Source organism: Triturus cristatus, chromosome 7 (genome assembly GCF_964204655.1).
Source record: "Triturus cristatus chromosome 7, aTriCri1.1, whole genome shotgun sequence".
NCBI lineage: Eukaryota > Metazoa > Chordata > Amphibia > Caudata > Salamandridae > Triturus > Triturus cristatus.
Genome location: NC_140590.1, coordinates 1021765670 through 1021782848, shown reverse-complemented (window position 1 = coordinate 1021782848; position 17179 = coordinate 1021765670). Strand labels below are relative to the sequence as shown.

Genomic DNA, 17179 nt, shown 5'->3' with positions numbered 1-17179 from the left:
CTGTGCAGAGCCTGAGGACTGCACTGTAAACGCGGAGGTCCCTATCCCTTGACAGGGTCCTCGGCTCCTCGCTGTGTCCTGAGGCACCAGGCCCTAGGCAATAGAAGGAGAGGATGTGGTGTTATGGGCAGACCTACAGACTACGGAGCTGGAAAACGGGGTTAGAGTCTCGCGTGGGCTCAACATCCTACGATTCTCAGAAAATCTCTTTTCCATGTGCCTAAAAAAACAAGCATTTGCAATGCAATAGGTCTCGCATTTGAGAGTTTGAGCTATTGGCATTGTAAACGACAATGCCTTTTGTTTTAGGTTTTAGTTTTTAAAACATAAATAAAAGTCATTGTAATTTACAATGCCAATATCTTAAACGCACGTAAATGTGAGACCTATTGCATCGCAAATGCTTGTTTAAAATGGAGAGACTATCTTATACCCAACACTGGATGGTCACAATATCATCCCTCCCAAACTCTTTTTAAATCCTTGGTCTCTTGCTCCTTGTTATGAGAGAGCTATTTTAAGTGCAGATATACGAATAGTCGTGTAATCCACACTGAAAATAAACAGGTCTATGTAAAGTTTGCAATTTGTTGCAAACCCTTATTTAAGTGGCAGCTCCAGTTCTGCTTAGTAACCAACCCCTGCAGGAACTGTGATACCACAACTTGGCCACTATAGGTTGTTGTTTTTGCAGTTGGCAAACCTACAGTCAAGTTTTGAGCAGGCGCTCAAGTGACGCAAGCCATTCCTTGTCCGATGTGAGATTGGCCAGTTTTGACTTTGTAGCACACTTTCCTTTGCACTCTGGTACTTCCTCCTGAGGTATGCTGGAGTGCATGTTCCAAATGCAATGCATTGTGAGATAAACAGTCAAACCTGCTCAAATCTCACCAACATGGAGGTTTCTACCAACCTTCTCCCGGACCTAAACCAGTCTGTCTTCTTTCCAAATTGGACCATCTTGCAAGGCGCCAGGTGTGGATGCGAATTGCAAGGAAAATAAATGAACTTGCAGTAGGCATTTTTGCCCCAAATTACTCTAAATTGTGCGAGCAGGCGTAATCTCATAATTTCCAGTCATTTCACATCACAAGAGCAACAAAGCTTGCCTTTGCCTTTCTTGGTGGTGCTTCATCAGTTTTCAGTGTGTCAGGGACTCCTACATAATTGTTCTGTTTTGTGTCAGATGTTGGTGTGCACCACAAATAAAGTAACACTGTTGCAGGGCATAATGTTCCTGCTCTGTGCGTGTGAAAGAAGCTTGCATTGCTGCTGCCTGTGACTACAGAGTACGAAGCAGGAATATGCTCAGTTTGTACTTCACGAGCCTAGTCTTGCAGTGTTCCCAAGCTCAGTTACCTGCTTTTTCTCTTCCTAAAGATTTGCATCTTTATTTCCTCCCCAAGTGTTAGTTGATTGCCAGAAACTTCTAGTATTGTGTGTGTTGAGCTTTCTCTTGCAAGCCGATGAAACCTGGTAACTTGCAAGCATTATGCATGGGAGTGCACACCTTGCTTACCTTTTTCTTGCTTGTGACTCAACACAAATAAGTGTGTGCTGCTGCTCATACGTTGCCTGTTCGGTGGTAGTGCGTTGCTGTGGTTGTACCCATGCTAGGGTTGTAGGGTTTACATCTGCTGGTTTTTTACTGGCACCGCCAGCATTTTAATATCCCAAACAGTACAACATTACCTAAAGCCAGTGTTTTTAGGCCTTATCTGTACATATTTCAAACAGCAAATTTAAATAGAAAACACTTTTAAATGTGTTCTAGAGCTGCGTTAACAACCACTGACAGTAAAATAAAAGGCAGAAAAGTCATGCTACTAAAATACACACAATTAGTCAGCCTTTGCAAGGATAGCGCCCTGGACAGAAAGAAATGTAGTTCCCTTGCTGCTTGTGAATAAAATGAGCCTCTTTTGTGTTCAGGTTAGTCCCTTGCTATCCCCATCAGCAGTGTGACACCTGAATCACTCCCAGAGTAGCTACGTGGGCCAAGTGGTTTGTTGGGAGGGGGTGGGGTTAATTGTGTGTGTCAGCAGGGGGTGAGAGGGAGATGGGAAAGCTAGAGAGGAGGCTGATGCATACATGCCAACGCTCCCTATTCAGGCGGTGACTACCGATTTCAAGGCTAGTCTCTCGCCTCCCTATTCCTGCATGTAGAAACCTGTTTCGGAGTTTTGTAAAACTGCCCCAAAAAAGTGTTGATGCCCGTCACGCACGCTTCAATCTCCCCCTTCAAAAATGACCTCTGTCATCAAAGATTAACACTTTGTCTTTCATTCCTGGGGGGAGAAATTAAAGTCCGTGACAGGCCTCAACATTTTATTTTTGGCAGCTTTATAAAGCGCAAACAAAAACAGAGTTTAGAATTCGGTCTTTGTTTGCGCTATGCTATTAAACTGCCAAAAATGAATTACTGATTTCTGTCACCAGCAGACCGATTGGTCCGATTCAGGCAGAGTGCCTCTGCATCAATAAAAGTCAGTGTGAAAAATGCATTCTCCTAAATTCACACACTTGCCTGCTCTAAAATGTTGGCATATATGCTGATGGGTTGCTAAAACAGCAGGTGCAATCCTGGAGCCAGGTGACAGGGACTCTAGTGTCTGTATGGCCTTAATGCAGACGGTTCCTTACACTCCGTCTGAAGACTGCCACCCTGTGCGTGGGCCCAGCTCGCCTATACCAAAAGACGCCCTGTATGCATACGATTTTCTTTAAAGTCCTATTTAGTATCATGTCCTGGCCTTTGCAGCCTCTTAAAACAACAACTATTGGTTGGTATGTTCCCTTGGAAGAGTGGCAACCCAAAAGGGTAGAAGTCTGGTAAACGTGGGTGAACGCAGACGTCACTCAGTGACGCCATTGCGGACTGCTAATGCCAATTAGCTCCCTCCACTATTTGTTTTGGGACTCGTGCCCTGTACAGAACTGTTAAAACAGCAGTGGAACAGGCTGTGCCTGCCAGTGCACATGTGACTCCATTGGGAAGAGGAGGGTGGAAGGGCGGGATGCGGGATGCCAGATTTTCCAGGAAACATCAGAAGTCTATTCTTGCTGTTCAGACACCCCAGAGACATCTGAGAGCCCGGCCTGAAGTAGTGAGTGCTCGAGAGTGGCGAGCAGCAGAAATATCCAAGAGCCCCAGTGGAGAGTTAGTGTTTCTGGATATGCGCAAATAAATACCTTTTGTCAGCGGGCTGAGCAGGTGAAGTGACCTCTGGAGTCAACACCAAGTCGTTGCGTGAAAATAGACGTCAGCAAAACTATAATGAGGTTACAGAGGTGGCCAATTGTGTGATCAGAAACTTTTGATGAACGTGCTGGTTTACAGAGTAGTCATTTGCAGCTCAAGAGTTTGAACTTGGCAAGGCCGTCTCCTCTTTAGTCCTTCTCAGGTTGCGAAATTCAGCATCATTTCAATGGCTAACAAGTCCTAAAACAAGACAAGCCCGGCTTCCAAAGTGGTCCGGACGCGAGTGCCCGCCGCGCGAAAGCAAATTTGGCGCGCTTGGCAGGGGCGGGGGAGCGCATTCCAGGCGGGGGAGCGGACCCTTTGAAGTATGATGCAGAGGCTGTGACACGTGCACGCGCCAGAGGGCTGAAGCGCTTCCCCAAACGGATTGCATGGCGGCACGATGCACGTGATTGTGCACGTGCTCGCCATTCAATCCACTTTTGGGAGCACTTTGAAATGCCCCTCTTACTAGAGTCTCGCGTAGCGATTGCGTAAACGCAATAGCTAGGCGAGACCTAATGAATGTACTTCTGTAAAGTAACTGAAAGCGCTCCAATAATGATTGTGCCCTTGTATAAAGTGAGAGTGCTCCAATAATACCTTCAAGTGGTGTTTGTGCTATATAAAAAACTGCATTTAAAAAATAAATAAACAGGAGACGGAGTCAGTGAAAATATAAGAACTTGTATGGAACGCTCCAAGACCAGGAAAAAAGTGGCTCCCAAAACGGGAGCAGTGGATGGACACATGTACTTGGGTCCATGCTCTGGGGTAGGGAAGTGGCCCACAGCTAGCCCATTGCTTCTGCAATCCGCCCTTTACTTACAAAAAATCCTCTCCTATCGCCTTCTCTACCTTCCTTGCTCCCCTGCCTTCCTGTAAATTGTGTTTGAAAAAAGAAACTACCCAGCAGAAAATGGCAGCTGCAGAGCCCTTCAATTTAAAAATATTTGATAGATTTCTTTTTCCCCCCCCAAGCACATGAAGGCCAAGAGGGGGAATCTAAGGAGGAACACTTCAGGAACAGGAGAACGCTGAGTGGGGTGGGGAGCAACAGAGGAAGTCGGTGATAAAGCAACATGAAGTTGAGGAAAAAAATGAGTGGGTGGTTACAGGAAGGCAGGGGAGCAAGGATGAGGAGGAGGCAGGAGAGAGGAGAGACTATTTAATTAAAAAAAGCAAAATAAAAAGATAAGGAGGGATGGAAAAAGCAATGGACAAGCCGGGGGTCCGGCAGCAGGGAGCAACACAATACATGTCGAGGACGATATTTGAGGGGGTTAGAAGCACACGAGCGAGGGAAAGAGCAAAAACATCAAATGTACTATCATGGGAAGCTGAAAGAAAAAAAACAGTTCCCTGAATGTGAGCAGTGGAAGGATACAATTTATCCAATAAAAAGAATGGTAAAAGAGCTATATTACAGGGGAGCAACAAACAAAAGAAGAGGGAGTAAAGTTACAGAAGATGCGTGCAATGGAAAGCAAAAGGCTGAGCTAAAAGTTTTTGGTATGGTCCATAAAAGGTCTTTCACTAACAAGCAGCTAAAAGCTATCTGTAGGACAGATTTAAAAAGCAAACTGCAAAACCCCAATTCGAGCAAAACGAAACACCTAGACTGTATGGAGCGACTGATAGTACCACAAAGCCCAACAAATAGTGGGAATACCACTCCTAAAAACGTTTGCGTCGACAGGAAAAACAAGATAACAGATTCCTTTGCCTCTGGACGGTAGTTAGGGCTGAAACACTAATACAGGTTACTGACCTTGCCACAGGAACCCTACTGGCCTTCCAGAGGCACAGGCGTCTAAGGAAACACTGAAATTTCTCTATAAGCTACTCCACCTCGATCAAGGAATCGATCCCAAAGAAAGACTAGTAAAAATTACTTACATCTCTGTAGTGATAAATCCAGTGAGTTCAGAGAGGAACAGGAATGTGATGAAGAGGCAGCAGCAGACAGAAACTAGGAATAAAAAGAGACCAACACATTAAATAGGCACAGTGACAAGTCTTTTTGCTACTCCAAATTAGAAACATATCTCCTTTGAACCTGGGTCACATCAGGTAAACAGGCTCCTCCCACTTCGACACAAGACACTTATGTTTTGACGTCTAGTGAAACAACGCAGATACTGGAGAAAGGGGCACATATGACATGGAATTGAGAACTCTAACTACAACCTTGGTTGGCCACCTTTGATATAAATTAACTAATTAATCGCCATCCACCAGGACAGTAATGAATTGCTTTACCCTCATGCAGCCTGAAAGTTACATACTGTATAAGGCAACCACCAATCATTACTTACCATTCAGGACCAATTGGATCATCCTAGGCTCTCCTCTTTCTCCTCTTAGGGAGGACCTCCTACCTACCCTATTGAATGCCATAAAGAGTGGCTCCCCGCTCGATCCCGCCCCGATTAACATCTTAAACTCGGGTTTGCCTGCCATCAGTAAACCCATGGTGAACGTGATTAATGCATCAATGGAGTCAGCTGTGGTTCCTAGAGAGTGGAAGGTAGCGATGGTCAGGGCTTTGTTGAAAAGGCCCAGCCTGGACCCAGGGGACTTTTCCAACTATCGCCCCATTTTCTTGCTACCGGGGATTAGTAAACTGACTGAGAAGTTTAACATTCAATTGGCCTCTTTTTTGGAATCACATAATCTGCTCCATCCATCCCAAACTGGGTTCAGGAAAGGACAGTGAACTGAAACTGCCCTGTTGAAGGTGGTGGAGGAGGCCAGGAGGATTCTGGACGCAGGTGGCAGCGCGGCCATTGTCCTCCTGGACCTCAGCGCCGCCTTCGATACGGTTAATCACTGTATCCTCATTTCCCGCCTCAGTAACATCGGAGTCACGGGTAAGGCCCTCAAGTGGCTGGAATCCTTCCTTAGGGATAGATTCTTTAAGGTGTTTGAGGATAATCATTGCTCCTGCCCGGTTCCGCTGCAGTGTGGGGTGCCGCAGGGGTCTTCCCTCAGCCCCACACTGTTTAATGTGTACATGGCACCCCTGGCAGAGATAGTGGCTCTTTTTGGGGTTCAGTTGGTGAGTTACGCCGACGACACCCAGTTGGTGTTTTCCTTGAATCAGGCTGCACATTCTTCTTTGAATCTGTGTAATTGCCTAGAAGCCGTCGCAAGCTGGATGGATCAGTCCCATCTTAGGCTGAATGGCGGAAAGACAGAGTTGATGTTGTTGGGACGACAGGCTACATTTGACAACTCTACTTCCTGGCCCTCTTGCATGGGTCCTGGCCCCATCCCTAAGTTTGAAATCAAAAGCCTGTGGTTCTGGCTCGATGTAGAACTGTCGTTTAGAACTCAGGCTAGAAAAACAGCTGCCACCTGCTTTGGGCTCCTGAAATCTACGCGTAAAATCCTTCCACAATTGCCGGAAAAAGCAAGAAAAATCTTAATACAGTCATTGATTCTATCCAGGATAGATTATGGGAATGCAATCTATTTAGGAGCCCCGGTCTCCGCGATTAAACAACTTCAGGTTGTTCAGAATTCGGCGGCAAGGCTACTTACGGGCACCAGTCACCGCTCATCAGCCAGACCCGCATTAAAAACCCTCCACTGGCTTCCGGTGAAAGAGCGGGTCCATTTTAAGTCAGTGTATGGCACATAAAATCATCCACGGGAAAGGCCCTCCCATCTTAGAAAACATGGTAATGCCCTACAAGTCCACTCTAAACCTTCGCCCTAACGACCAGAATCTTGCAGTGATACCAAGAATCAACAGATCCCGCTCTGGTGGCCGTCTTTTTTCACTGGGTGTATCCAAATTGTGGAATTCTCTTCCTTCATCCTTTCGCCAAGAGCCCAGTCCCCTCGTGTTCCAGAAGAAGCTAAAAACATGGCACTTTCCGAGAAAGTAGAGATCTCAGATTAGCTAATGGTTCCTCTATTATCCCCTGGTTATCTTTCCTGAGCGCTGGGATGCTTTCGAGTAGCCATGCGCTATACAAGAGCCTTTTCAATTCAATTCAATTCAATTGGTAGCTATGGCACAACACAGACAGGCTTAACTTAGAGACAATGTGTAAAGTATTCATGCAGTACAAAACAGTGATGAAGTTGACATGCAAACCAATACAAATCTAAAAACAGAAGCATAATAAACAAAATACCACCAAAAATCCAATAATGGGATCCAGAAATTTGAATGCTAAAGCTTCAATTAGAAACCGGCCCAAAAAGCATGAAGTGTCAATGATAGTTATTGGTTGCGGTAGCACAAGACCTAGGTGCAATTGGATGCAGATGGAGGGCAGGTCGGATACACTAACTAGGTTCATCGTGGTCATGATTTTTTTGGTCTGACTTTAGCCCTTTAAGTCCCAATCCTCAACAAGAGTACAATTATAAATCTCTACAGGACCTCAGGGGAGGCACTTCGAGACTCACAGGGTGGCAGGCTGAAGCCAACAGGAAGTTACAGTCAAGGTGCCAATGGTCAGCTGGGCAGTTGCAGGAAAAGGCCTATTGTAGGTTGAGTCCCTGTAGTTTTAACAGGTCAACCTTATTACCCTTAGAATCCACTTCATTGTCATGGGTACAAGAGGAAAAGCAGGTCCTTCTCATGTCTCATACAGCAGGTCCAGTAGTGTTCTGAAGTGGGTGACTGGAGATGCCACATTCATGCCTGGCACAAGCTTGTTGGTGGGAGTAACCCAACCAATAGGGTGAAGTTGCCTGGGCTACTCCTATCCACTTTGGGCATTCAAGATAGCCGAAGTCTTCAGTCACACTGAACTAGGTCTCAGAGGCCTGGAGTTGTGTGGGGAGATTATACTAGGGTAACCCTAGTGCCATCCCACATCCAACACTAAAATCCAATTTTAGTCAGTCCCTGTACTCCCAATAAATTCAGGGGCAGAGGGCTAATAGAACAAAGCTAAGCTTTCAGCAGCGAGACAGTGGAAACACACAAATTGTTCTGGCACCCTCTTTTCCGGCTTTGAAGTGTGCCCCAATTGTCATACGAAAACCCCAGCACACCTTTTAAGCAGGCCTTAAAACTCCAGTAGGAGCTGACAAGGTGATATCAACCAAAGGCTTATGCTGATGGAAACCTGTCTGGTTTGGGAGAGGGAGAAAACAAAAAGGTGCAAGCCTAGGTGTTAGCTACATCTGCTTGTGACAAGGTAGGCCTCTTTAGAGTTATTCAAGTCATTTGGCCCAGTTCCATCCTGTGAAGGGAAAAAGAACACCAACCCACACCCTAGGCCTTTTGTTACTGTCCTGGGAGAAAGTTTACACCTCATTCACACCCACTGAAATGCTAATTACTGGCTGGAAGAAGGGGGAAAACAAAATGCAGATTTCGCTCCTAGAGACTTCAAGTGGGTCAAAGGTGACTTTCAAAATGTCATCTTTCCAAAATATTTATTACAAATCCTACTTCACCGGTGAACTGGGCTTGTAAGATTACAAAAAGTCAAAAAATTTAATTTGTAGCTGTTTCCTAGGTGAATGTAACTTTTAAAAATCTTGATATTGTATCCCAATGCTTTCCCAAAGAACAGCCAACCCGGCTACAGTGAAAATAGCTTTGAGGGCATTTTCATTGTAAGGGCATGTTTAACATGTACCAGTTCTTTTAAGAACCATGCACTCTGTCCTATTGGCAATAAGGCCTTCTTAGGTGTGTCTTGTAAATATTTAAAAGGAAGGTTTATTTTGACAGGTTGAATTTGCAGTTAAAACCTGCACAGCCAGCCTACTGGTGGCAGGCCAGCAGTTATGTTTAAACTGCCACTGTGGGTGGCATAAAGGGTGATTCTTTCAACTTGTGACTTAACTTACAGGCCCTAGGTACACCTTAGTACCATATAATAGGGACATAAAGCGAAGTTAAATATGCCCAACAGATGTACACCAATCTAGTCATGTTGAAAGGAGGAACAGAAGGGCTATATTTCTGGTTAGCAGGGGTAAAGTGCACAGGGTTCTATAGCCGGCAAAACAATTGGAGGTCACCCTACAGAGAGGGCAACATTTCCAACACCCTGTATAGTCAGAGCAGTAAATTCTCTAAAGGCAATGCATATTAAGTTTGGCACACTGCTGAAAACAAATTCCAGTCAAAACGTGCTTCAGGCAAGTGAGATTACTGGATATGGTGGAAGAGACGGCAATCATCTCGGTCCCATCCAGGAAGAGACACAGATCCAGGAAATTAGCTGGAATTTCTAATGTTCTGGCCATGCAGGTCCGAGCATTTTCTTAGATTCTTTTATTGGAGAAACAAATAGGAGAGACTGGCTTCATAGGAAGGGATGTGCACTTGCAAATAAGTTACTTCTATTTGGTAACGCTCTTACTGGTGGCTACCCTAACCACATGTCTCACATTGAGAATATCTCAACCATCGGAGGATCCAGAAACTCTTAATTTCTCCTTCCGAGTGAGAGAGAGTGCCTCAGCCCTCTGTTGTGACATCCCGCCTCTAGTCTGGATGATACAGAGTTTCACAAAGGACCCAGCACTGCCCGTTTACCTCCGTTTAATCATGGGATATTCTGCTTCCACGAACACCCACTCTTTTTGGTTCACTGTTTGGTGGAGAGGTAGCGAAAGAATTTGGCTTTACTTTGCTCCTTGAGACCTGCACTACAAGGTTCTCTGGGATTAGATGATGAATAAATAAATTGGGTCTGCTCGACACCAGCTTGTGACAGCTCGCAATGGCATGATCACAGCATAATCAAAAAGTGGCTTGGACCATGCAGCCGGACAGTTAGGAAAGGAATTCCTGAAAGGCAGCAGGGGTTCAGAAGAAGTTGGTGTCGTTTGGAAGATTTCTGTAGGGAAATCAGCCCATCTCTTTTCTCTAGGTAGCAGCAATACCCGGACTCTGCAGCTCTCTGAACCATAACTGCACAGGAGGCTCTTTCTGCATTAGAGGCCCTAAAAGGAAGTCCTGGGCAGACTCCAGAGAGTATCCATGCAACTGAAAATTTGAAAATCCAGACATAAGCCAGCATTTGAGTAATGGGTGGTAAGCAAACTATCTTTTTCTTCATCATCATCATCCTCACCATGTGGAATATGCTGGCGGACTTCATTAGGGAATATTGTGGTTGAGCCAAGGGAACTGTAAGAAATCCCTTATACACAGCATTCACTTTGGTAATCTTGTACTGAAACACTGGGTGGGACGTAGAAAAAGATATTACAGGATTCCAAAGCCAAAAAAAGTTATAGGGAGACACCCACTGACAGAAGTAAGACTGGAGGAACAGACTGATTTATGGTGTCAGAGGATGCACCAAAAGGAGCTGAAATGAACTAAAATAGCAGCTGCACAGTCTGGGGAACTCAGGAGTGCATGGGCCCCAACGTTGATATAAGATCAGAATTGTATGTCACAATACAGACTGTGCAATCTCCCCCTGAATTAGTCTCCCTTATACACTGTGGGGCTTCAATTAAGCTTCTTGCGTTTCTTCTTTGACTTGTCCCTGGACTTTTCTTTCAACTTTGCCTTAGATGAAACTAATGAGGGCTCTTTTAACTTCGAATACAAGAAGCCAGGCCGGTCTATCAATAAAGATATTGACCGCTCCGTCAAGATGGCCTACTCTGCGTGATAAAGTCATGCTTTGTCCTGAGGCAACAAAAGCAGATGAGGTGTGGGTCTGTAGCCAACACCTGTTTCACACACATGCAGCAAGGCTTGAAACTGGTAGTCTTTGGGAGCAACATTTCTACGCACTGAAAAGGTTTCCGGAGAAAGTTGCTAATTTGGTAAAAACCAAAAATCGATGGGAGTGGAGCTCTGGATCCATGTCTTTTGAAAAGGAAACCAAGAGCTACCAATATCAGTGCGCAGGGATGGTGCCTTTATGGGGATTCATCTCACGGTGTTCAGAGATGGAATACAGGTGATGGTGCCACCGGTCATTATGCAGGAGCCATTGCAAGAGTATCCTGATCCAGTCTTGTTCCTGGGGGCGCTGAAGGTGAGAAATCGGAGGCGAGAAGTATTCATCTGAAATCAGAAAACAATGACAGATTGAGGAGCCCGATGAAGACTTAGGGGAAAAGATGCCCACCTAGAAGATTTCGGAGAAGCCGCTGGCTGCCTCTACTCACAGTCATTATGTGTTCAAAATAGCAAGGACTCCTAATGAGTGAAGTCTGATAATGTGAAACCACAAGACAGGTTGGAGCCAGGCCATAGTCTGTGTGCAACAACTTTTCAGAAAGTTAGGCATGGGTTGTCTGGAGCAGTAACTGAGGAGGAAGTGGATCCAGGCTAAAAGGTATAGCAGGATGCCACCTCATTAAGAGGTAGAAGTCCAGGGGGAAAACACAAATTCACCCTCTTGGTAAAGAGCACCAGTTCAATTAGGTTGGCTGCTTGTGTGGTACTTGCAAGGTAAATGAAACCAGGGCACAGCAACCAAAGTGGGTTACAGAGAGGTGAACTGTGGCAGATACTGCTGCCGTGTACTGCGGGAAAAATTAGGAAACCTTCTTGCACCCTCTTAAAAAGGGCACCTCACAATAATTTCTGGATTTCTCGGGCAGATGGTTAACGGATCTTCGCAGGAGTGGCCACAAGCTCCGAGCTTGCGACTGGAGTGTTGAGAGGGTCAAATAAAAACTTTTTTCTCTCTACTCAAAGGTGCGGCAGAAGATATAGGTGCCTAAAAGCAAGAATAATAAATGGGGGGGGGAGGGGGGGGGGGGGGGGGAGAGGAGGAATCGAGGCCCTGTGCCTAATCCCTAAAGGCTGTGTGGACCACAGTTGACTGCGAAAGAAAAACATCGAAAGCAGAAAACTGCAGTCAAGAAAGACATTTTAACAACGACAGAAGCGTTATAATCAAATGTAAAAGTGATTGTGAAAACAAATAGATTTGCAGCAGGGTCACAGAAAGATACTGTGATGTTTCAATTCAATTTCACTAAATTACACCAAGAAAAAGCACTGGCAAAGCCAATAGGTTTTGTCTGAGAGACCTACTGGCTTTGCCAATGATTTTTTGGCAATTCTGCAGTGTCGATCGCAGACAGACATTGTGCAGCATTTTAGTAGAAACAAAAAAGGTTAGGTGCCGCCACCAAGCGGACTCATTTTGCATGCATGATTTACATATGCATGCAAAATTAAATTTTTGTTTTTTTAATGTACTAATCCAGGATGGAACTGTACGTGTCAAAAAGCAAAACAAGAAGTATATAAATAGTTGCATTAAACTTTGAGATGCAGGAAGCAATACATGCATTGGCCACTATCAAAACTCGGGATTGGATGGTCTGCCAGCTGAGCTCTATAAAGGTGTATGCCCCGCTATTGGCGTCGCATCGGAAGGCACTATATAATGCCGCACTTACCACGGCAGCCCTGCCACCCACGATTAGTGATGCCCTACTCTTATTACCTGTTGGAAAGGCGTTCGCCGGAGGGGGGTTCGATGCACGTCTTGCCCACCCCTTTGACCCACCTCTCCCAAGTAGGCCGAACCAGGCGCGCACACCCTGAGCTTACACTACGAACAGAGTGACACCACACGTATTCTTTGTAGGACGATAGGTTCTTTTATCGAAGGTTTCAAGGGATCTTTATGATCCAAAGCGTAAGGAGTACACCAGCGGCACAAGAGTCTACAAATCGGTGGTAGGGGAATGGGGGTAGCGGGACAGTCTTTGGTGGTAGTGTCTCTGCGAAGTACCCTGCGGATAGCTCACAATCCTCGAGCTGGAGGGTGTTGTTTCTCTGGGCGATCTCTTGCCAATTTGTCCTCGAGGGGAGAGCCGCGAGTCACTCAGCAGGCACAGGTAGTCGGAGTTCGGGAGCCGCGATCTTATCAGCAGGGCTCAGATGGTTCAATGGCTGGGGGCCGCGAGTCACTCAACAGGCCCAGGTGGTTTGGTGTTCGGGAGCCGCGACAGCGTCAGCAGGCTTCGATGGTTCCAGGTCTTCTCTGCCATTCATTCCTCCGGCACCCCTTATTATACTCCCCCTGCCCTTTGAAGTCCGGAGTCCTCGCAGAGAGGGGCCTTGGGAGACTGCGGGGGTTCGGCGGGATTTCCTGCCGCTCGTTTCTTTGGTCTTTTCAGGTGGGTCTGGGAGGGACCCAGACGCTTGGCAGGCGAGGCGCCTGCTCCCCAGGGGCCTGGTGGCCGATCGAGTCCTCCCGGGGGAAGGCGACCCGAGGTGTGACTGGGCTGGCGGCTCTGGGTCTGGCTCGGGGGTTCCCGCTCCCTCGGTCGGACATGCGTGATAGGGTGTCGAGTCTGTCGGGGGCTCTGGCAGGCCCTTGGGTCTGTGTGGCTGGGGCGGCCGGAGTCGGAGATGCCGTGTCTTGGGGGTGGTTGCAGGTTGGCTGAATGATCGGGAGGGCATACGCCGTGAGGCCGGTCTCACATTACCCAAGCCAAGCAGAGACCTGCTCGGCTTGGGGTTTGTAGACCACTTGCACTGTTGAATACAGATTACAAGATCCTTGCTAAAATATTAGTTGACTGCCTGGCCCCTACAGGGCTAGTACATTTGTATCAGAATGACTGTGTACCCTTTAGGAACACCTCACTCAACCTTTGTCTCTTTATCAGAGTAGTCACCTACATCACAAATAGATATCCCCACCGGGGTGCCTAGTTTTGGACCTACACAAGGTATTGACTCCACTGAATGACCCTTTTTTATCTGAGGTGCTACGTAAATAAGGCCTTGGCACCCACTTCCTCAGACTGGTTAAACTTTTATACACCAACCCCACAGCTAGCGTATAAATTGGTTGCCACATATCAATCCCTCTTGCTATACACAGAGGGACTCGCCAGGGTTGCCCATTATACCCTCTTCTATTCGCTCTGACACTTGAACACCTGGCACATCCACCTGCGTGCCCAGGACCAAAACAGGCAGGATCCCATTGGGAGATGATACACATGGTCTTGCTCTATGAGGACGGCATGCTCCTCTACATCAGAGATATTAGGGCAATTCCACCAACTGTCACGAACCGGATCACGGACGTTACAACCATCTCTGGACTTGGTTAGCTAGACCAAGTCATGCCTCTTCAACTTTAATACATGCCCTCCAAAACCCATATATAAGGTGAACAGCACTCGAGAGGCAAACTGCGACATTTCGCTACTCTGGGATTCGTATACATCACAAACCGGAAGACCTGCTGGAGGGCAACCTAGTTTGCGTGGTCTTAGCAGTAGGGATTGCCAGAAGGCAATCTGTGAACGTATTGCAATCAGTGGCAGGGCGTGTGGCCTAAAAAAAAAAAAAAAAAAGAAATGGTGGCCCTAGAGCGGCTGCTTTACTACTTCAACACCTTTTCATACACAATCCAATGGTCCAGCACCCAAAATACAATTCAAGTATTAAACATTGTTATGACATAAGTAATTGTCAACAGATTATCTTCCATAAAAAGACATGGACTTTCAGCAGAGTTGGTTTTTTCTTCGATCCTTTATTCAGAAATTTCTTTCAAACATGTTAAAACAGACCATAGCCAACGCGTTTCATCCTCGCGGACTTCTTCAGGGCATTAGTTAGTGACTTTGTTTTTCTGTGGTCTGTGCTCTACCGTTTAAAATTGCAGAATTCTCTCTTTATGATCTTTTTGTGTACTCTTACGGTATCTGAGGGAGAGATATGGCGATTAGATGCTTCGTATTCTTTATTTTCCCAGTTCGTTAAGTTATTCAATATCAGCCATCCCTCAATCAGTAGGTATTTGTCAATTTCGGTTTGCCGGCATAGTCGCGTGGCGTCAGAGAAGCATCTAATCGCCATATCTCTCCCTCAGATACCGTAAGAGTACACAAAAAGATCATAAAGAAAGAATTCTGCAATTTTAAACGGTAGAGCACAGACCACAGAAAAACAAAGTCACTAACTAATGCCCTGAAGAAGTCCGCGAGGATGAAACGCGTTGGCTATGGTCTGTTTTAACATGTTTGAAAGAAATTTCTGAATAAAGGATCGAAGAAAAAACCAACTCTGCTGAAAGTCCATGTCTTTTTATGGAAGATAATCTGTTGACAATTACTTATGTCATAACATGTTTAATACTTGAATTGTATTTTGGGTGCTGGACCATTGGATTGTGTTATGGTTATTTGAAGCGTTGAGCTTCAGGAGATTTAGGGGTTTTGGATCTCCGGTCACTAGCACCATATTTATATAAAACTCTACTAGGGATAGGTGCGGTTGTGCTTTGCCCCAAACCCTCTTTTTCGCTTAAATAAATTACCTTTTCATACACCAGCCTTTTTCCGCTCCCTGGAACGCATGATAGGCAACCTCATTTGACATAACATTCCACAGGATAGCAATATTTAAACTTGGCCTTCCGATAGACAGTGGTGGACTCAATTTTGAACACCTCTACCTGGCTTCACGGCTCTAATGGTTATCATGCTGGCTTGTGGGCACAAACCTTGCCGACACTGCCACACTGCCTCCTAGGACATGGAGCGTTTATTACACCCATTTCACCCACTCGCCAACGCTTCACCACCAATCATTCCTCCTCTTAATGTCCCACACAGATGCTATCACAGGACACGGTTCCTCACCCAGTCAATCACGCCATATGCCCCTACATTATCCCTCCTTGGCATGCTGCATGGCCAAGTTTTTAGGATCGACTATCCTCAGTGAGCGGACACCATGCCAAGTGGCTGGCTTGTACAGTGTAGGTGACCTGTAAAACGACGGCTCTGTCCGGTCTATAGACGAGCTGATTGCTAGCACTGAACTCCAGAAGGGCCAGTTCTTGTTGTGTGTCTCCAACATGGATATTCTGACTCAATCATGGAGTGAAACAGGCCCGGCTCCAGGATTTTTTTTTTGGGGTGGGCCAAGGATGCATTTGAGTGGACCACGAAGGGCCCAATTTGTCGCTTCCTGTGGTAGCCTATAAGCCCTAGATTACGTCATATCTACTTGCAAACAGTCACCATGATACATGATATTTGAAAGTAAGAGCATGTCTGGACCCAAGTGCAAACCCTCAAATTCCAGCAGGTCTGGATTCAACACAAGTACTTCCAGGCCTGATTATCTACTTTTCTACCATCCCTCTCCTGTGCACCTTATCACACAGCTGACCTTGGGCCCCAGCCCCATATGAGCCACCATCCAGCTCCGCTTGGCTTATTCCCCCCAAAAAAATTAGTAAAATCACCTTCAAACTTAAAACATTGACTATAGCAGTAAATGTAATTAGCGCACACTTTAATATGTTCCACAGTTGCCCTAATGACCGGACTGCTAATTCAATAAAACCAGAAAGGCCTTGACATGGCCTGTTTTATCGCTAATGCGAAAGTCATTTTTGGCGCCCCACCAATGACCTCCTTCTCCGCAGATACCATTAATACCACCCTGCAAAAGTGCCATTCATCTCTTCGTAGCTCCCCCCATGACCTCCTCCTCAGACCCCTCACTGCCAGCCTCCAACAGTGCCTTTTATCTCTCCGAAGCCCCTCTCTCAAATGCATTTCATTTGTTGTATAGCGCTGCTCATATCAGTGTAGGGTGTCTCAGTACTTTACACCACGCACACATTATACAGAGACGATAAATCATACAAGTATGTAAATCAGCCTATAGGGAATGCCACATAAGCCAATGGGGATTACAAAGTGTAGGTATCACATGTCATCCATACTGGTGGGCAGTATATTTTAAGAGGGTTTGGGCTGGGGAAGCACAAACTCAGGATTTAAAGCATACCACAGTGGTTGGGGGTTGGCTTTACTAATAAAAATGTACTTCGGCCCAAACTCTTTTTACACAACAATCTCTGTGACAAAGGCAGTAACCCACTGAGCTATCCACATAAAATACAGCTTATCTGCATTTCAAAACTACCAACAGGCAAAGGATTGCTCTCCAGCAGGATCATTAATCACCAGTTATCTGTACATTTT

At 45.9% G+C, this 17179-nt stretch overlaps 1 protein-coding gene across 2 annotated transcripts in view; it reads right to left on the bottom strand.

The window, feature by feature from the left end:
- ERGIC1 (endoplasmic reticulum-golgi intermediate compartment 1) overlaps window positions 1-17179 on the bottom strand; it is a 335849-nt gene that overhangs the window by 212061 nt on the left and 106609 nt on the right. For both annotated transcript variants that reach the window (XM_085618080.1, XM_085618079.1), the window contains exon 3: window positions 5141-5213. In XM_085618080.1, coding sequence (XP_085474206.1) covers window positions 5141-5213 — 73 coding nt within the window. The remainder of the gene's footprint in view (window positions 1-5140; window positions 5214-17179) is intronic.